At 63.8% G+C, this 19,958-nt stretch overlaps 2 protein-coding genes across 7 annotated transcripts in view; both read right to left on the bottom strand.

Moving 5' to 3' along the window:
• Window positions 1-9,362: 9,362 nt before the first annotated feature.
• Nmrk2 (nicotinamide riboside kinase 2) lies at window positions 9,363-15,756 on the bottom strand. Of its 3 annotated transcripts, none has more exons than XM_040291136.2 (7): window positions 13,150-15,756; window positions 11,430-11,520; window positions 10,981-11,029; window positions 10,739-10,895; window positions 10,314-10,385; window positions 9,897-10,003; window positions 9,363-9,614 (listed from the first exon to the last, which is right to left on the bottom strand). In XM_040291136.2, exons 2-7 carry the CDS (start codon window positions 11,517-11,519, stop codon window positions 9,529-9,531), a joined length of 561 nt encoding a protein of 186 aa, XP_040147070.2. In that variant the 5' UTR covers window position 11,520; window positions 13,150-15,756; the 3' UTR covers window positions 9,363-9,528. The 3 variants fall into 3 exon arrangements, with proteins under 3 accessions (XP_040147070.2, XP_005332091.2, XP_077889851.1); XM_005332034.5 differs by lacking the exon at window positions 13,150-15,756 and adding an exon at window positions 12,639-13,131; XM_078033725.1 differs by lacking the exons at window positions 9,363-9,614; window positions 13,150-15,756 and adding exons at window positions 9,620-9,746; window positions 12,639-13,134.
• A 1,678-nt stretch (window positions 15,757-17,434) lies between these two features.
• Atcay (ATCAY kinesin light chain interacting caytaxin) overlaps window positions 17,435-19,958 on the bottom strand; it is a 29,090-nt gene continuing 26,566 nt past the window's right edge. For 3 of the 4 annotated variants that reach the window (XM_078033707.1, XM_005332033.4, XM_078033711.1), the window contains one exon: window positions 17,435-19,730. In XM_078033707.1, coding sequence (XP_077889833.1) covers window positions 19,549-19,730 — 182 coding nt within the window. In that variant the 3' untranslated portion in view covers window positions 17,435-19,548. The remainder of the gene's footprint in view (window positions 19,731-19,958) is intronic. The other variant, XM_078033708.1, reaches the window with a different exon arrangement.

Below are 19,958 nucleotides of genomic sequence, written 5' to 3'. Positions count from 1 at the left end.
AGGGGCCTGACCTGTCCCTGGCAACAGCCCGTGGCCTGAGTGACTACTTGTGCCTGGGATGTACCTGTACCTGTGTCCCCGGCAGCATGACCACCACGGCGCTCACATCCTTGTGTCGGTGGGGGATAAATGACATGCAGGATTTGATTCAGCCACCTGCTGCAACGTGGGTGACCTGAGAGGAGTGCTCAGTGGCACGAGCCAGAATCAAAAGGGTCCCCTCACAGGAGGGTCCCTGGAGTCCTCAGGCCCAGAGCCAGGTGCGGGCGATGGTGCAGGGCTGGACGTTGGTGTTCCACAGGGGGGATGGGAAGCCCTGGGGTCCTGCCCGGGCCCTGCCTTGGACTGACTCCTGTGTCCTGGCCCAGTACTCAGCCAGAGCCCTCGCCCCGAGTTGGCCTTTGAAGGTCACTAGATGCAGAAGCAGTGCCTTAGAAGAGGGAGCTGGACGTGGGGACACATCTGTCATTCCAGCTACGCTGAAGCCACAGCAGGAGGATGGCAAGTCCCAGGCCGGCCTGGGCAGCTTAGCCAGACCCTGACTCCAAATGAAGAGGGCTGGGGTGCGGGCAGGGCGATGCTCCTGCCACACGCCAGTCCCCGGGCTCCGCGTCCAGCACAAGGGAAACGCAACCCTCGGAAAACAACCTCCCGTTATGAGCAAACCACCGCCCTCCACGCTGCCCAGGACCCTGAGGGTCAAACCTGGCCTCTCAGAGGCCTCTGGGGTTCTTTGGGGACAAGGACCATCACTCCATCCCTGGGGAGAGTGGGGAGGCCCTTGGGTCACTGTCTTGGGAGATGTGGCACTCAGAGGCTCATGGGAGGGCAGGACAGGCCAGGCACACTGTCCTCCCAGCAGGAGGTAAACCTTGGGGCCAAGCAACTCCATCAGAGGTCAGGGGGGGTGGACGGGGGGGGCATTCAGAAGGACACATGCCCAGATTCGGGCCTTGCTTCCGTGGCTGTGTGGCCTTGGGCCCTTCATGCCCTCTCTGACCTTCCTCTGGGCGTCTCTGACACGGGGCTGAGGCTCCTGGGTGCCCATTCATGTTAAGGACACGCTAAGCAGGGGCCATGTGACTCCTCCCCAGTGGCTGCGTGAGCTGACTCGGGGCATTTAGGGCAGGATGGCTGTTGAGGGCCAAACTGTGTTCCCTCCAAAAGTCAATGTGGCAGTTATGTCCCCAGGGCCAGTGAGTGGGACCTGATGTGGGAATAGCGTCCCTGTAGATGTCATTCATTAAGATGAGGTCATAGTGCATTAGGCAGGGCCTTACTAAAATGACAGGTGTCCCTGTAAGAACCCTGTGGGACCACAGCGGCAGAGACTGGAGTGAGGACAGGCTGAGGGCCCTCCCTGCAGTCCCCAGAGGGAGCTGCTCACCTCTTAGTTTTCAACTTCTGGCCTCCAGGACTGTGAGGGCGAGTGCCCGTTCCCCCAGAGCACCTACTGTCCTTTGTCATGGCTGCTCTGGGGCTGAGACTCAGGGTGTCCATGGCTGGGCATGGAGCCGGCACCTCTGATGAGCCCCGTGACTGTGACAAACGCTGCTCTGCACCTGGTGGTTCCAGTGATCAGCCCCCACAGGCTGGGATGGCCACTGGTTTGATTCCGAGGTCAGGAAAATGCGCGAGGCTGGTCCGTCCGTCTGAGCAGCTAAGCAGAGTCTGGCCAGTGGTGTTCCAGTGGCAGGGTGAGTCGCGGCAGCTGCCTGCTGAGAAGTTCTGCATATAAGCAGAAGCCTCTTGGTCAGCAGGGGCCAGCGAGCAGAGCCAAGGGCTGGGGCTGGGAGGAAGCAGGGGGGAGTGGGAGGCGGGCTAGGTCAGCTGTTTTTTGCGTTCCTGTAATGAAATGCCTGAGGCTGGAAACTTGATAAGGAAAAGAGGTCCAGGGGTGGGGCTGGGGCTCAGCGGGAGAGCGCACACCCAGCACCTGCGGGGCCCTGGGTTCCATCCTCAGCATCACATGAAAATAAATAAATAAAATAAAGGTGTTGTGTCCAACTACAACTGAAAAGAAAAAATCTTTAAGAAGAAAAGAGGTCTATTCTGGTGCACAGTGGTGGTCCAAGGCCGGTGCCCCAGCTGGGGGTGGCCGCCTTGCTGGCAGAGTCTGGGGGCAGTTCAGGCCCTTGTCATGTGGCCAGAGAGGAGGGTGGCGTCCCTCCTGGTCTCCCTCCCTCCCTCTTACCCGCTCTTTCTTTCTTTTTGGGGTGCTGGAATTTGAACCGGACGCCAGGCAACTGCGCCATCTCTGTGCTATCCCCCCCTTTTTACAGTCTGTCTTTGGAGATGGGGTGTCACTAGCTGCCCAGCTGGCTTTGCCGCCTGAACAACTGGATCACAGGTGCACCACCGTGCCCTGCTTTCTGTCCTTGTAAAGCCACCGGGGTCCAATCCCGGGTCCCCACTCTGTGACCCTCCTAATCCTGATCACCTCGCGGAGGCCCCCTCTAAGCACCACGGTCGGATTAACTCCCCTTGAAGGGAGTTAGACTTTTACACGTGCACCCCGGCGACAAAGCGCCCAAGCCACAGCCAGCCGTCTGCCGGGGCCATGGGGTCAAGGACGTCCACACAGGGCCCTGCTTTGTGGGTGTTGGTGCAGTTTGATGGGCAGAGGCAGCGACGCCCTAGGGAGCGAGGCCGACACCCTGTCAACCCTGGGGCACCCAGGAAGTCCCTCTGTGTCCCCAGCCCAGTGCCCCCTCAGTACACAGCACGGAATGCTGAACAGGGCAATGCACTTGCTGGCTGAGCAGGAAACTGCAGGCTGTGCGTGGCACCTGGGTTGAGCTCCTGGCAGGCATGGAATATTCTAGAACTGAGAGCTCCAGCCTGGGTTGAGTCAGAAATGCTGGCCAAGCCCGGGCTTTGGCTTGTGGGCCTTTGGGTCAGTGTGTGTGTTGTGGTCCTGGGGAGGGCGCCAGCCTGCGGGGGGGCTTGTGTCTTAGTTGCCCGCACTTTGCCTGCGAGTGAAGGGGACCACTGTGGGGCCAGGGGATGGCCAGCCCATGCCGCCTGGGACCAGATGGATGAAAGCAATGAGGACTTGCTAGTCACAGTCCAGGGGAGGTGCCCTACACACCAGGCACCCTGCCAGTCGAGGGCCACCAGGGCTGCAGATGCCGCTTTGTAGTGACCGGACAGGGGAGGGGCCCCTGATCCCGCGGGAAGGGTGGGGACTTGGCTGACTGGTTCCGGGGTTCGCAGAGCAGCAACCTCTACTCGGGAATGGGCAGGTTCCCACCAGCCCCTCGTGCAGGGCTGTTCAGGAGGGTCTCGTCCCTGGGAGAGTAGCGCCGACGGGACGCTCTGGGTGTCCCCAGACCTCAGAGCAGCACAGGGTGTGGAGCAGAGTCGGAGGCTTCGGGCCGGGGCTTGGGTCTGGCTGTGCCCCTTCTAAATGGGACCAAGGGGGTCCACAAAAGCTGGCCTTGGCCACCAGCTGCCTCTCGGTGCCACTTTGCACGCCACCCCTCACACAGGGACAGCAATTCTGTCTGGGTGGCTCAGCTCACGCAGGTGCCCCTCTCTGCCTTGTCGAGCGTGGGGGCTGGGCAGTCGGGGCAGCACCAACCCAGGCCGGCACAGCCACGGCCAGGAACAGGTGCGGGGAGGTCTGGGAGGCCAAGTTCGCAGGCCTTGCTCTTGCCCATAAAGGGCAAGGTGCGCAGCTGCTATTAATAACCCGGGCTCGGCTGCCCGGGCACGGCTGCCCGGGCTCAGGCGGGCGGCTGCTATAAAGCCAGGCCTGCCAGCCGAGAGCGGCTCCTCCAGCCCCTGAGACCTTTAGCCCCCCTGTTGTGAGACAAAAAGAAAAGTAAGTACCCAAACCATCTGCCCGCGGCCCTGCGCCCAGCCCCACGCAGAACACGGGCCCCACGGGCGGCCCCAACAGTCAGACACCAGTGTGGAAACGAGAGTCCCCATGCCAAGGACGAGTGAAACACACACCCGGGGTGGTGTCCTCCAGGACAGCCCAGGCCCGTCCCAGCCTGAGGACAAGCAGGGGAGACGCGAGGGCGGGGGGAGGAGGCCCGGCGCTGGTCGGCCGGGGCGGCCTGCCCCCTGCCGCCCTGTCCTGCGGTGGCCAGGCCCCGGAGTGCATGCACGTCTTGCTGTGGGGTGATCGGCAGGGACCGAGGCTGGGTCTTGGGAGAACCAGGCCTCCCGGGGTCTCCTGGCCCCAGAGGTTGTGTGTCTTGAAGGTGTCTTTGCGGTAGCCCTGTTGGCACTGATGGAATCCCAAGGCGTCCCCTCCAGAAGCCACCAGAACCCTGCCACCCTGTCCCTCTCCCTCGGAGGGGATGACGCTCATCCTCCCCGACACCCAGCTTTCTCAGACCCTGGTGAAGCCGCGCAGGAACAGCAAGGAGAGGGGCCGTTCCTCGGGACCCCTCAGACCCCCTCCGGGGCCACGGCCGGGGACCTGGGGCCTGAGGCCATTGGTGCTGTCAGCCCCGGCCTGCTCCTCCCCCTGACCCTGGCCCGTCCCTCAGCCGGCCCTAGGGATCCCCCCCCGGGGCCTGGGGGCTGGAAGGTTGGGGGTGCCCAGGCTGGGTGGCCTTTAGAGGTGACCGCCTTGGCTGGCTGGAGGGGTGCCGGCAGAGTGGCCGCTGGTGAGGAGGCCGGCTGAGTGCTACTTGATGTGGGTGACAGGTGCTTGGGGTGCGGGAGTCCTGAAATAGAGCGAGGAGGGGAGGGGAGGCCTGCAGCCTCCACCCACCTCCCGGCCTCTGCCTCAGGGTCCCGGGGGTTTCTCCTCTCTCTTCTCCTGTGGCTGCTGGGATTTTAGGGCAGGGCAGAGATCTGCTGGGGTGACCATTGTGGGGCGGGGGACCCCGTAGAGGGCAGTGGGGACAGAGTGTTGAAGGGGAGAATCTGCCCCTGGAGCGGGCTGGTTGGACAGGGTCGGATCTGCCGGGAGGGGAGGGCCGCACCTGGCCTCCTATCTGGGGGCCACTGTCCAGCCAGGCCCGCCTCAGCCCCAGGGATCCTGAGACAACCTTCCAGAACTTCTCCCAGGGACAAGGGGCCCAGGAGCCCCCGCCCAGAGCTCCGTCCCGGTGTGCACCCTCAACCTCTCGTGGGAGCAGGAAGGCTGGCTTTGACGTCCCCGCCAGGGCGGCCGCCCGAGTCCCTGTGTCCTCTGGAGGCTGGGCTCCTTGTGGCCCTGCAGGGCTCAGGGAGGGGGGCCCCGGGGAGGGCCACCCACAACAGAGACGGGTCAGGCCCGGCCACGTTCCTCAAAGCCAGGGGAGGACTTGGCCCACAGAGGTGTCAGCCACGGGACAGCCATCGTGAGTGTGTGGGGTCAGGGTTGGTGACTGTCCCGTGCTCTTAGCCCTTCTTGGGCCTTGTGACACAAGGTGTCCCACGCTGGGCACCTCGAGGGAGTGGGGACAGGGTCCAGCCCATTTGCTGCCCTGAGAGGTGGCCTCTGCCCTTCAGCACTGTGGGCGCTAAGGCCAGACATTTCTGGGTGGCATCCTGGGCACTGCAGGGTGCTGGGCAGTGTCCCTGACTCCACCCTCTCCGGGCCAGGACACCCCAGTTGTGACGACCACACATGTCCCCAGATGTGGCCCGGTGTCTCTGGAGGAAGCACAGCCCCTGGTTAGGAGACCCCCATCTGTGATTATTCCTGGCCTTGGAAACTTCAGGGGGAGACGCTCCCTGCGGGGTGCTGGGGGGACTGGGCGCCACACAGGGGCCACGCCACTTGAGTTTACATAGCGCCTTGGATCCTTTCCATGTGTATCAGAAGATTCAAGTTTCCATGATGAATGTCACAAAGTCTCCTCTTCAGATGAATTCAGTGCAGGTCAATCAGGCCAGTGGACCTGGAAGGAGAGGTGGCCAGGGCCCAGTGAGGGGCCTGGGGCCCAGCTCGCTCTGGGCAGGAGGGGACTGAGGCATCGAGAAGGTGAAGTCCAGGGCAGGCTGGGCTGCTGCCTCTGCTGGGCGTCTTCTCTGGGTGAGGGAGGAGGCAGATGTCCCCCACTGCCCGCCACACGGTCCCCGCACAGGACACGGTAGGCCCAAGGCCCGTCTCAGCAACCTGGCCTGGAGTCCTAACTGTGCCTTTTGCGGTGGCCTTGGATGAGAGGCTCCATCTCCCCAGGCTCGATTCCTCGTCCACCAAGCTCCGGCCGTGGACACCTGCCTGGGCTCCTGGGCCATGGGGGTGGCCCGGCCTGGCTCCGCCCCTCCAAGAGCCACAGCGCCACTCCAGGCTCCTGTGCCCGGTGCCGCGTGGAGCCCCATTCCTGTCCCTGATCCTACACCTGGGGGTGCTTGTGGCGGTGGAGGGGGCCTCTGTGGCAGGTCCCTGGGGGTCCTGAGTGCTGGCTGTGTTCAAGCAGAGGACAGACGGGGCATGGAGCCTCCTGCCCCACTTGGGCGACCTCTGGGCCCTGGCTTTGCTCTGGGCACTGACAGGGACTGTTCCTGCAGATGCTTGGGAAGCCGGGGGGCCAGATGGGGCGGGCTGAGCCGCCTGGCCAGGCTCCTTGATGGGCAGGCGCAAGTTCAAGACTCCGCTCACTCAGCGCCCCGGGCAGGTCAGTTTCCCTCTGTGCTCTGCCGCCCGGGTCTCGGGATCATCTGGCCTCGCAGCACAGCGGGCCCGTGTCGGGGAGCAGCAGGACGGCGGTCAGGGCCCTGTGAGGGCCAGGGCAGGCGGTGGTCCCAAGGTGCTGCTCCGATTTTGTTTTAAAAATCTGATGAAAGATCCACAGTGTGACATCAGCCATCCTGGCCAAGTCCAGAGGCCGGGTCCCAGCCCTGGCACAGCCATGCGCGGCCACACAGCTGCCCATTGGCCACCCCCAGAGTTTCCCATGGACCCAGTCTGAAGCTCTGTCCCCTAACACCAGCCCTGCCAGCCCAGCCAGCCGCTTCCTGGGTCCCCTCTGTGTCTGACTCTCCCCCCACGGGCACCGCCAGGCCACCCCTGTTGGCCAGGGTCACATTGGCTTCCCGTTTGCTTTCTGCAGTGGTGGGAGTGGGAGCTGCGGCAGCCGCGGCAGCCTTGGGCACGTCAGGGAAGCGCCGTGCTGGCCTCTGCACCTGGCCCTGCTCTTCCTGCGGAGGCTGATGCTCCAGGGTTGGGCAGGGCCCCAAATCAGGCCCGCGGGGTCACATGGGGTCTCGCGTGGCGCAGGTTTCTAGGGACCACTGGGCTGACCTCCACACATGCCAGCCGTCGTCCACCTCGAGCCTGTCATTCGGCGCCGGCTTTCTCATTCTGTTGATGATCATGACCGGGCAGGGCTCCGGCTGCCCCAGAGCCACCCCTCTATGGCCCTGTCCCACCGGGACTATTTTGGGCTTTGTGACCAGCAGATCAGCCTCACCCCGCTGCGTGCCTGTGGCAAAGGGCAAGGCTTGGCAAGCCCCCAGGTCCCCTTCTCCAGGCCACTCCCAACTGCCTTCCCCTGGGGCTGCCGCGGCGGTGGCCCCGGGCGCTGGGTTTCACATACCCTCCCAGCGGTCAGAGAGGCAGGTGGTCAGTGGTTTTGACCCTGTAGAGCAGAGAGTCTGGTTGTCATAGTAACAGTCGGCTCCTGTGGGTCTGTTCCAATAAAACTTTATTTATAGGCTCTGAAATTTGAATTCCATCTAATTTGCATGTGTTGGAAATTTCAATTTTTTAAAAAAAATTTTTTCCCTTGATCATTTAAAAATGTAAAGCCAGTAGCTCGGTGGTAGAGAACTTGCCAAGCACCTGTGAAGCCCTGGGTTTGATTCCCAGCACCGCTCATGAAAAATAAGTAAATAAAAAATAAATAACAAAACTGCATCTAGGTGGGGTGGCCACACGTGCCACCCCAGCTGTGTGGGAGGCTGAGGCAGGAGGATCGCAAGTTCAAGGCCAGCCTCAGCAACTTAGCAAGATTCTGTCTCAAAATAAGAAATAAAAAGGGCTGGGATGTGGCTCAGTGCCAGGTTCTTGCCCAGCGTGCCTGTGGCCAGGGCTCCACCCCAGGACAGCAAAACCTTCAGATCCACCCACCCACCAAACCCCTGAGCCCGGTTTATTAGCGTGAGTGCAATGTACTGTTATTTGATTTACCCTAAAAGTTGAAAATACCATTGAGCAAAACACGAGTCACACCGTGTGCTCGGTTTTTGGTTTGTCAAGTCCTGAAGGATGTCCTGAAGGGTTGTATGAAGATGGTTAATTCCCACGTCATGTGTCCACTCAATGTGTGTACTTCAATATTTTTTTTTTAGTATGTTCATCTGGTTGTGCCACCATCACCACCACGCAATTCCAGAACCTTCTATCACCCCAAAAGGAGACCCTGCCCCGTGAGCAGTTCCCCATCTCTCCCCAGCCCTGCACCCCCAAATGCACGTCCCGTCTTGGACTCCCTGTCCTGGACTCTCCTGTCCCTGGGTCACACACTGTGGCCTGTGTGTTGGCTCTCACTGAGCACCAGGTCCTCAGGTCCGTCACCTGGCTCCTGCTGTGCGTGGCCACCTGGGGGGCAGTGCTTGTGCGTGGCCACCTGGGCGGCAGTGCTTGGTTGCCTGCCCCTGGGGACTCTCCTTGCATGGTTTTGCTGGAGACACCAGTTTCCAATGTCTCCTTCCTTCTGTGCTGGGAGGGAGCCCAGGGCCTGGGCATGCGGGGAGGGCTCTCTGCCCCCGACCCAAGCCCCAGCCCTTCTGTCCTTCTGCGTGTGTCCAGGAGTGGCCTCGCTGGGTCATGTGGTGATGGTTCTCTCCTTTCCCCACTCTTGACTTTGTGCAAACGTGTCTGACTGCAGGGGTTGGTGGCCTCTGGCCCGAGGGGGCTGTGTCTGCATTTCTGCAGATGGCCACTGGGTGTCACCCTCAGCTCGAGGGGCACCTCACCCCTGCCCCCCCAACCCTGGTCTCCACCAGTTTCCAGACCCTTTGGGCAGAGCTAATGGCATCTGGAGAGGGCGAGGGGCCAAGCCCTGCTCCTCAGGGTGCCTGCGCCCCGGTTCCGGGCGGAGTGGGTCTAAGTGGTTCAAGGCTCCAGGGCTTGGGCAGGTGAGCTCCGTGGGGAGGGGGCAGGAAGCGTGGCTTTACGGGGGCTTTACGGGGGGCTTCGGGTGGGGGAAGATTCTGCCTAATCCTTACAAGTAGGTATTGGCTTAGCCTCGGGGGGGGACAAGGACAGGCAGGAGCTGGCCCTGCCCAGGGAAGGGAGGCCCCTGGCCGGCTCTGAGCCCAGCTGTGGGCTGACGTCCACAGGAAGTGTGGCATTGGGAACAGGCCCCGGGGCCCCAGGCTCCCACCAGGCAGAGACCATCAGCAGCCAGGGCTCCCGGCACTGCCCCGGGGTCCTCCCGGCCCCTTGAACAGAACACACTGCCCCATTATCAAAACAGGACGGGTTTAATCCTCAGGCTGGGGCGAGGGCGCCAGGCTGACCCGGGCCCCACCTGAAGCGCGCACCACGCCCCCAGTACAGACGCCCAGAGGGTCGGCCGCCGGCCCCCGCCAGGACTCCGCAGGCCTGGCCTCCTGTGGGCCGCGCAGCGCCTAGCCGCGGTTCAAGAGCGAGTTCTGAATGTCCTCCAGGGCCTCGCGGAGCAGCTCCTCACGCGGCTTCGTGCCGTCCAGGTACACTGAGGGGGGAGGGCCACCATCAGAGCTGCGGCTCCCTGGGGCTACTCCAGGAGGGTGGTGACTACTCCAGGAGGGTGGTGACCCGTGCAGGGGAGGCAGCTGACCGCAGAGTCAGGCTGCTGGAGAACACACTGGGGACCAATGGCAAGAGGGACTGAGGAAGGACTTCAGGAGGGACTTCCAGGTTTCCCAAAAGGAATGCAGAGGCTTAAGGGCTGAAGGATGGGAGAGGCTGGGCTCTGAGCCCCGCAGGGCCGGCCTTGTCCGGCTCAGGGACTTACCCACGTCCACGCCGTTGGCCTCCATCTCTTGTTTATACTTCTGGTACATGGGCCACACGTGGCCGTCAAAGAGGCCCGGAGGATCAGGGACGGCGTAGGTGCGGGTGCTGCAGCGGGAGGCCACAAGACAACAGCTGTGTCACAGAGGGCGGGCCAGGTACACCCCTGGGCCCCGAACCCAGGCCACGGTGGGACCCAGGCCACGGTGGGACCCAGGCCCTCCCGAGGGGGGACCCCAGGGCAAAGCTCCAGCTTCCCGCATGTTCGCCCTGAGGACGCGGGGACTGCAGGGCAGGTGCACTGTCCAGGTCTGGGTTCGGGCCGTCAGTGCAGCTGGCCCGGGAGGCCTCAGGACCAGCAGGAGTTTCTGGCTGGTGACCATCCCCCTGAAGGACCAGGACAGGTCCTGCCACTCACCTCCTCCTCCACTTGCACTCTTCATAGGGGACAGTCAGGAAGTATCTGCGGCTGTACAAGTCCACCAGGGGCCTGGGCAGAGGGTGGGGACATGGCCAGCACCTGTGAGTGGCTTCCAGGCACTTTCCTGGTGGTGAGGGCTGGGGTGGGTCTGAACCCATTAACTTAGGGGTCAGAGAGGGACCTAGAATTGGCCAGCATCTCTGCGGCAGGCCCTCATGATAGAATCACCCCACTCTTTCAATTTAGGTGGGCACAGAGAGGTACGCTGCATTGCCCAAGGTCACAGAGCAAGGCTGAAAGTCCAGCCCTGGTTGTGGCTCTGCCAGAGAAGGCCGAGGTTCTAGATGATTCTCTCCTTGGTCTTCTGTCTGTCAAATGAACTATGGTGGGCCCAGCCCTGGGGGAACAGGGTGGGGGCGTACTTGCAGCTGTAGAGCAGGAAGCCTTCCAGGAGAAGGATGTGGGTGTCCGGGGCGCCTGGCTGGACGCTGACCCCGTGGGCGCGGGCGAACTTCTGAGGGTTGCTCAGCCAGGCCTGCACGGTGCTCAGCATGGCCTCCATGTCCAGGGACTCCAGCACTGGGGACCAGAGCGCAGGGTCAGGGGAGGCCAGGGGCCCAGGGACCATGGGGGACCATGGGGACGGGGGCAGCATCGTCCTTACCGTCCCACTGTTTGAAGCCGTCCTCCCCAACCGCTATTTGGTCTTGGGGCTGAAACAGAGGAGCCCGAGCCACAGGCTCAGTGCTCGCTCTGCCCGGCCGCTCTGCCTGGGCCCAGTGGGTCCCCTCACCCGTCCCCGCTCCCCCCACCCTCCGCAAGGCCGTTCTGCAGACGGGAATGTGGAGGTGCGGCGGGGTCAAGGGTGCGTGGCGGAGCCTCGTGGTCCTGGCTGGGCTGGCCGCCGCTCTCCGTGGGCCGCCTGGGGCTCCCCGAGCAGGGGCGGGTGCTGGGCCCACAGGGGCTCAGAGCGCCCCTCCCCAGCTCTCTGCCCAGGGCCACCTGGAGGCTGGGCAGGACTTGCACCTGTGTGTGGCCCGCGTGGGCCCCGGGCAGCAGAGTGTGGGGTGCAGGGCCTGGCTCCCGCCCTGTCCTCCCGGCCAGGAGGGCTACCTTAAAGAAGTCATCCTGGTGGATCACGCAGCAGTTGGGCAGTGAGCGGTGGAGACCGTTGGCCAGAGTGGTCTTGCCGCCGTTGGTCATGCTGTGGAGAGAGCGCGCTGTGGACCTGTCCCCGAGAAGCCGGCAAGGCCAGGGCCTGGGCCCGGGCAGGTGGGCCAGGGAAGGACAGACCCTCGCCACAGAAACACTAGCAGCTCACTCCAAACCCCGAAGGGGGCAGTGGGCTGTGACCATCCCGGGGCCACCTCGTCTGTGGCCAAGTGCACGAAGAGAGAAATGGGAAGACTGGGCCTACGACGGGCCCGGTGGCCTGCCGTCCTCCCCCGAGCTGAGGCGGGAGGACCCAAGTTCCAGGCCAGCCTAGCCAGGCAGGGAGACCCCCCTCACTCCACAAGGCTGGTGTGGCGCAGGGGACAGTGCTGGCCCAGGATGGGCCGGGCCCTGGGCTCCAACCCCAGTGCTGGGGGGACACGGGAGCAGGGATTGTCACAATAGGGTGACCTGCTTGTCCTGGTGTGCCTGGGGGTTTCCTGGTCTCAGCACTGAGCACCCCAGGACAGTCCTGGGGACACTGGGTCAGTGGGTCACCCCGTGGCAAAGACAACAGGTCATCTTGACTCCCAGGGGTGACTGAGGACCATGGGGTGAATTTCAGGGCTTCTCTGGGAATCAGTGACAGTCTGCACCGCTGTCCCTGTTCTGGGGTGTTGAGGTATAAGGTTGGATGTTGGGGTGCAGAGGGCTCCCGGGAAGGGGGACCCCTCATGCTAAAAGCAGCAACAAACTGATTACTGCCGTCCTCAATCAGCTCGGGCCCTGAGGGCCCCTGTCCAAAGACCCCAGGAGGGTCAGGAGGGGGCGGCAAAGCCCACAGACAGCGCTGGCCCCTGGGGTGGCCGCAGAGCCTCCTCCCACTCGCTGAGTGACCTGGGCGGCCCCTAGGCCCACCGGGATGGCTGAGCGCTCTGCCCTGGGGGACCTTTTCCTATTTTTCTCACCGATTTGTGCTTTTCACCCTGAGGATATTTGGAGAGGGAAACCCGGGCACTGCACCCAGCCCCTGGCCACCTGCTGGGGCGCTCACCCTCCACGCAGAGACCCCGGGGATCCAGGCCTCGTGGTGACCTGGGGTCCATTCATGAGCAGCCTCCCGGCCTCCCGCCTCGGCCTCCCGCCTCAGCCCCTGAGGGCCGCGCTCACCCTCCGATGCCCACGATGAGCTTCATGTTGGCAGAGGGCGGCGCGGCGGGGACAGCGCAGCGGGCTCCCAGGCAGCGCCGCTGGGCACGACCTGCCTTCGGCGTGTCCCGGCTTCATTGAGAAAACCCGCCGCCTTTATAGGCCCCGCAGCCCGGAGGCCGCCCCGGGGGAGGCGGCCGGGCGGGCCGGCGGCACCTGTCCCCGCGATGGAAATAGCCCCGAGCTGCCTTTGCCTAAATTAGCCGCGGGCTGCGCGGGTGCGCGCGGGGCTCGTCCCCTCTGCGCGCCCCCCTCCGGCTCCTGGCCGCCGCACTGTCACCGCCGCACTTTCCCTCCCTAAAAATATCATGCCGCTGTGTGTCCCCTGGCCTGACCCTGACATTAAGCCGGCTTCTCTGACGCCAAGGAAGGGGAACCGAGCCTGCTCCCCGCTCTGTCCCTTTCCCAGGGCATCGGGATCCCGTGGCCAATCACGAGACCCCGGCCAGCAGGACACGGGGCCACGCCTCACCCTGCTGATCCCGCGCCTCCGGCCAGACTCTTCTTCAGCAGGCGAGGCCGGGCGCAGGGGCCATGCCCAGGACTGGAGGCCAGCCTCAGCGCTTCTCAGACCCCGGCTCAAAATAAAAAGCAGAACCAAGAAGAGCAGGGGCAGCTCGGCGTCAACCCCCGCCCCCCCCCCAGGCCACCGCTGCCAGGGAGGGGAGGGGGGAGACCCCTAGACCCAACAGAGGGAAAAGGGGGGTTCAGAGCCCAGGAGGGAGTTGGGGGCAGGAGGCAGTGAGGAGGGCAGAATAGTTCCAGCAGATTCCAGTGGGCTCCTGCCCAGCAGGGGGGGGCATGGGGGCCCAGCTGGGGGAGGGGGCGTCAGAGGCCCAGGGGGATCCTGGCTGGACCCACCTGGCGGGTTCTTGCTGGAACGGAGCCTAAGCACAAGGTCAGGCTGGGCACCGAGCCCCACAGAGGTCTGCCTGAGGGCACAGCCTGCCACCTTCCATGTGTGGACGGCCCGGAGGGCCCACAGGGCCAGACAGCCCCACCCTGGCCCAGACCACAGGGTCTGGAATGTCCCCAGAGGCCGGTAGGGGGCCTGGTCTTCGGCTGGGCACTATTGGGAGGTGGTGGAGCCTTTCCCCGGGGGCCACCTGGGAGTGGACGGTGGGCCTGTGGCTCCCTGCTTTCTCCCTCTGCTTCCCGGTCCTGGTGGGAGCTGCCCAGTGGTGCCCGGCCCTGCAGCCCACACGGGGCTGGTCCCACCGAGAAGGCTCTGAGTGTGCCCGGGCTGATCACTTCCCAGCGGTTAAGTGCTGTGTGAATGTCGAGGTCCTGGGACCTTTTCCTGCCAGTCAGGGGCAGCGGGTGGAGATGGCAGGAGGGTGGGAAAGGCGGGCTGGTGTGCTGACGGGTGACAAATCCCACCATTAGCAGAACTGTGATGCACCCATTTTAAAACGTGGAGAAAAAGTAAAAAATAAAATAAAATAAAATAAAAAGGCTGGGTCTGGCTCTGAAGATGAGGAAGGGGACTCTAGGATTTGGATGAGGTGGAGTGGACCCTCCCAGGAGCCCAAGAGGGACCTGCCCTGCCCCACAGCAACTGTATGGAGCTCAGGGAGGCCGGTGAGGGAGGGACTGTCATCAAGGGGAAGGGGCCAGCCATGCTCTTCCGCAGGCAGGGCCCAGGCGACCCCAGGTGCCACCGGTGCCTTTCCTGTGCCCGAGGTGGCCGCTTCCCGCTCAGCCCCGCGAACCACGCAGAGGTCAGCTGACCCGGGAGGCTCTGCCTGGTCAGGCCAGCCCTCCCGTGCCACGACAATGGGCAGTCTCAGACGACGACCAGAGGAGACCGTGGAAGGAGCCAAAGGGGCGCTCCGCATGGGACAGCGCGCAGCTCCCTGCCCCGGGCTTTGCGCGACCTGGTCGGCAGCTCCCTGCCCTTGGAGCCCGGGAGCCCGCCGGGCGTCTCGCTGCTGGACCCGGGCTGGGTTTCCCTTACTGACCTCACGGTCCCTAGAAGGGAAAAGGACCTATTTTGTGTGGAAACCGGGAACGTGGCTGCGCCCCTCCCTGGACACACCCCTGACCGTGCCTGGTGGGAGACGGGCCGCAAGGCTTCTGAGCTCAGCCGGCGCCCACCGACCGCGGGCTGCTGTTGGAGGCAGGGCAGGACAACAGGACACGGAGGAGAAGAGAAGTGTTTTCAGCAGCTGCAGGGTTCTCGGGCCTGCGCCGAGCTGGGCACACCTGCGCTGGGGAAGCTGGTGTTGACCTTCCTACGTTTTTTCCCCTTGATGCTGCCCGGAGCCCAGGACCTCAACACGCTGGGCAAGTGCTCCGCCACCGACCCACACCCCAGTTTTTTTTGGAGACAGGATCTCGCTGAGTTGCCCAGGCTGGGCTTGACCTTATGGTCCTCCTGCCCCAGCCTCCTGGGATGACAGACATGGCCACCCCCAGGTTGAGTCTTAGCTGTCATCACAAGGCGCTTTATAAGAGGAAAGCTTGGCAGATACGGAGGACAGGTAACAGTGGAGGTGGGGACAGTAGTGATGTGTCCACAGGCTAGTGGATGCCAGAAGTCCCCAGCAGCCGGGAGAGGCAGGAGGGGCCCGCCTCTGCCCACCCTGCACTCTGGTTTGCAGCCCTGGGTGGGAGGTCACTTGTAGCAGTGTCACTGTTGGGGTCCCCCACAAAGGATTGAGCCAGACCTGTAGGAGTAACGGGCAGAGCGCAGGTCCACCGGAGCTGGAGGGTGGCGCTCTGGGAGGCGCAGCGGAAAGGCCAGCGAGAGGGGCGGAGGCCCACGTGGGCATCTCCTGTCCTGCGCGCTGGGCGGACCTGACTGAAGACCGCATCCCACCAAATTCTTGTCAGTTATCATGAGCCATGAGCCCTCCTGGCGAGAGTCGTCACCGTGACGGACACCATGACTCATGTCCAGTCTAGTCCTCCACTACCCTGCCTCCCATCACGGAGACCCTGAACTCCAGCCTACAGCCAGAGACGGCCCAGCTTCCTGGCTGCTGGGCTCCCAGCTCAGCCAGGCCTGGCCCTCCCGACCTCGTCCTGCCAGGGCCATGGCAGCTCACGGGGACCTGGCCTGGCTTCCCAGGCTCCCAGTCCCTCCCACCCCTGCACAAAGCCCCGGCTTCCACCCCCAGCGCCACAAAGAACAAAACCACAACCCAAACCACCCCCGAAGGACCCTGGCCCTCTCTTGTGCCTGGGAGCTGGGCCGTGGGCACTCTCAGAACAGGGCGGCTCGCAGGGTGCTGGTCATGAAGGAGCAGAGCTGCCCACTGGGCACCTGCTGCAGTTCAGAGGTGACCGACACCCTGCCCAGCTGCCACCTGGCAACCAAGGCCCAAAGCCCCTTTTGGAGGGGTGAGAACGTTCCAGAACTAGATGGCTGCATGTTGTGCAGGTTCTCAGTGCCACTGCACGTGCTCCCGGGGTTGATTCTGCCTGGCACCGTGGCACACGCCTTCATCCCAGCCACTTGGGAGGCTGAGGCACAAGGATCACAAGTTCAAGGCCGGCCTCAGCAACTTATCGAGGCCCTGCCTCCAAGTAAGAGCTTCGAGGGTGGAGCTCCCCTGCGTTCAATCCCGGGTACAAAAAAGGGTCACTTTCATGTTGAGTGACTCTCACCTCAATTACAAAACCAGCCTAGTCCTGAGCTTGGCTGACGCTCAGGCCCCCCGCGGGGCCCCTCTCCACCTTGCTCTGCGGGCTCCCCCAGCCCGTCCTGCCTCCAGGCCTGGTCCTGGGCGGCCCCCCACCCCTGCAGCCCCCCACCTGCTGCCGGGCACCCGCAGCTGACCCAGCAATGCCAGCCCTCCAGGGGACTTTTCACCCAGCATCCCAGGATGCTCATCAGGGTGAGCCCACACTGCCTGTCCCCACCCCCTACCTGGCAGAGATGTGTGACTGCTGCCTCGGTACCTCTGTCACCCAGGGTCCTGGACCTGCAGCCAGCAGACGCCAGGCCTCAGGACTGCCCACTGAGGAAGGGGACGGCCACTGGAGGTGGGAGAGGGTCAGGCCCCAGACTCACTCCTCACCGTGCGTGTGACCCTGGGCAAACCGTGTCATCTCTCCCTGCCTCGTTCCTCCTCTCAGTCACACGGGGGCTGTGTGAGACGGATCGTAGGCTGCTACCCATGTTGGCTACCGTATTTATCATCATTATTTTTGGTGCTGGGGATGGAACGAGGGCCTCACACATGCTAGGCAAGCGCTCCATTGCTGAGCTTGTGCCCAGCCTTTTTTTTTTTTTGGTACCAGGGATTGAGCTCAGGGGCCCTTGACCCCTGAGCCCCATCCCAGCCCATTTTGTATTTTATTTAGAGACAGGGTCTCACGGAGTTGCTGAGCACCTCCTGTCTCAGCCTCCCAAGCCACTGGGATGAGAGGCGTGCGCCACTGCACCCGACCCCAGCCCTTTTTACTTTATTCTGAGACAGAGTCTCACTAAGTGGCGGAGGCGGAGGCTGCCTCCAACTTGCATCCTCCTGCCTCAGCCTCCGGCACGGTTGGGGTGACAGGTGTGGCCACCTCACCAAACCTGTGATTGTTTTTTCACCCACTGAATCGGTTTCCTTCCAGAGAGCCTTGGGGCCAGAAAGCACCTGGCGTCACAGAGAGCAGAGCCGGGGGCCCTGGGTGCACCTCGGGGCCGCCCTGCGGATGGGCAAGAGAGCAGAAGCCGAGGGAGCTGACTTCGGGGGCTCCTCCCTCCCCCGGCCCCTGCACCGCCCCACCTTCCCTCTGGACACACACAGGCCAGCCCTCCCTTCTAGGTGAGAGTTTATTATGTCCCACACCCCCCAGCGCATGGAGATGGCGTCTTCACATCACGACAGGATCACGGTCACTTCTGTGGTCAAGAATCACAAAACTCGCCTTCAGAGGGTGCACGTGCGAACTGCCACTCTCGGGTCACAAGAGAGGAAGCCAACGTCCCCTGACGAGGAGGCCTGGGTCCACTGCCTCTCAGCCACGCCGCTCCCCAGACGCAGCTCCACCGCCAGGCCCAGGTCCGGGCGGCGTGTCCTGGACAGGGCCTGCGCCCGGGCCGTCCAGACTCACCTGGCCACAGGGGGCCCCGGAGATGCGGCCTCCCGCTCTCCGGGCCTTCTTCCCTCTGGAGGGTCTGCTGTGGCCGGGAGGGGTCTTCGGCCACTCGCCTGTGGCTGCTGGTGATCCGAGGGGCGGTGGGTGCACTGGGCAGAGCCCGGGCCCCTGGAGGCGGATGGGCCTCCCTCACGCCGTCGCCCGCCGCTGTAGGCACTGGTTGTGGGAGGGTAGAACGGGCCCGTTCTGTCCCTGGCTCCTTCGTCCCACTGGGGGAGAACCCGGTCTTCAGTGAGGACGAGGCTTGGGGGTCACGGTCCTGATGGGCAAGGAGAGTCGCCGCAGGCAGCCTGCCCTGGTCATCCGGACTGAGCCGTGGTGGCTGCGTGGCATCTGCCGGGGCCTCCCGGAAGGGCCTGCGCTGTCCTGCCCAGGCTGTGGGGACGCACCCGGCTGTGGGGGCGCGGGGCCTTCCGGGCCTCCTGTGGCTCTTGCTTTGCGGGGACCATCAGCAGAGCCCCGGGACCAGGTGCTGTGGGAAGAAGGGCTGCCCTGTGTGGTCAGTGAGGGATGGCCCTGGGCAGCAGGGTCTGGGGGTAGCCGACAGAGGCCTGTCTCCTGGCAGCAGCCACCTCAGGCCCCAGGTGACATGTCTGTCCTGGGACACCATCACTGTCCTCGTCCTTTATCTGACACCTAGGAAATGGCGATTTAAACCTCTCCATCCCCCAGGGTCCAGCCTCCCTAGGTCAGAAGTGGGTGTCCCCCAGGAGTGTCCCCGGCACAGCACAGTCGCTGGTGACGGGCTCCCAGGCCCATCGCCCCTCAGAAACTCCGTCGTCCCACATGGCACCTCGTTGTGCAGCCCCGCCGAGCGGCCGTGACCACCACGGTGCCCCGGACAATGTGGGAGTAACCAGACATGCCCCTGCTGGGCCAGGTCCACACCCGCCGGACATTCCACCGGGCCAGATCACCTGGACATCGATGGCACTTGCTGACGCGCCCACTGCGGAGGTGCCTGCTGGACTTTTGCTTGGGTTCATCGGGGACAGAGACACGGCCTGGAGGGCCACTGGGGGCCACTTTGCGCAGACAGCAGACACTGCGGGTCCTGGGCTTACGGACCCTCCTGAGGCCTGGCCCTGGCAGGTCTGTCCGTCCTCCCTGGAGGAGGACCAGGTCCGAGCTGGGAACAGGGTGCCCCCCGCTCAGCACCTGGGACTTATTTCCCACCATCTTCAGGCCTCCTCCTGCAGCCTCCTCTCCCAGGTCTGCACTTCCAGAACCCGCCTGGCCCACAGCTGGCTTCTCTGTCCTCGTGGGAAGCCTGTGGGGTGTCCCCACCTGGCCCGGGGGTCTTGTCCCCTTGGAAGGAGGTCCTGGCTGGGTGCCCGTGGCGTGGCGATCCAGTTACAGGGCGTGAGCGGGTTCTGGTGGAGGCCGGTGGGTTTTGCCGCTGGACCAGGCTTGTCGGCAGCCGTCTCACTCATGCCATCAGCTCAGTGTCTCCCAGGGAGAGGGGGTGTCCTTGGAGGTGACAGGGGCAAGGCGAATGACAATCCAGGGGTGTGAAGTGAGGCTGAGGTCAGGCGACGCCCAGGCCTGGCCCTCGGGGGCCACGTTCCAAAAGGAAGGGCACCGGACAAAACAGGGAGCCGGGTGGACAGAGGGACCTCCACCTGTGCCCAGCACTGGCCAGGGCCAGCTAGGACAGCAAGAGGTGTCCTGTAGCCTCAGGGCCTGGGGCAGGGGCAGGGGTCACCAGGGCCCTCTGGAAGCGGGAAGAGCCGAGAGCCGGACCTTCTCCGGACACTCTAGCATGGCCTCGTTTTTAAAAAAATAAAATAAAATGTTTTGAAGCAGCTGAAAAGAGGCTGGGGCTCAGAGATGGTGGGGACAGGGACGGCCGGGGACAGGGACGGGCGCGCAGGTCCGGGCTGCAGGGCGTCTGACGGGTTTCTTGGCATCTGGAATCTTCTTTGTCTTCTCCACGCTCAGCCGCCTCAGGACATGCTGGGGACACACACAGGACAGCTAAGTGGAGAAGGCCCTTCCCCAGTGTGGGGTCCAGCCCAGAGCCTGTCCAGCAGGAGTGGCTTCTGCTCTTCACGGCAGGTCACCTGCCACCCACCATGTCACCTGCCACCCACCCATGTGGCTTTGACAGGAGCCTCCCTCCTGGTGCCCGAGTGGAAGAACAGGTCCCAGGGACTGCGGTCCTCGTCCAGACTGGACGGAGGT

The sequence above is a fragment of the Ictidomys tridecemlineatus genome, chromosome 2, assembly GCF_052094955.1.
Source record: "Ictidomys tridecemlineatus isolate mIctTri1 chromosome 2, mIctTri1.hap1, whole genome shotgun sequence".
NCBI lineage: Eukaryota > Metazoa > Chordata > Mammalia > Rodentia > Sciuridae > Ictidomys > Ictidomys tridecemlineatus.
Note: the sequence above shows the minus strand (reverse complement) of the source record. Positions and strands in the feature narration are given on the sequence as shown.

Coding starts and splice junctions, on each gene's coding strand:
- Nmrk2 (XM_005332034.5), bottom strand. CDS start 12,664: ATGAAGCTCATCGTGGGCATCGGAGG. Junction 11,030..11,429: donor ACCAGGATGACTTCTTTAAG/GTAGCCCTCCTG, acceptor CCTCTGTTTCAG/CCCCAAGACCAAATAGCGGT. Junction 9,615..9,896: donor GGCCAACGGCGTGGACGTGG/GTAAGTCCCTGA, acceptor CTCCCCCCTCAG/TGTACCTGGACGGCACGAAG.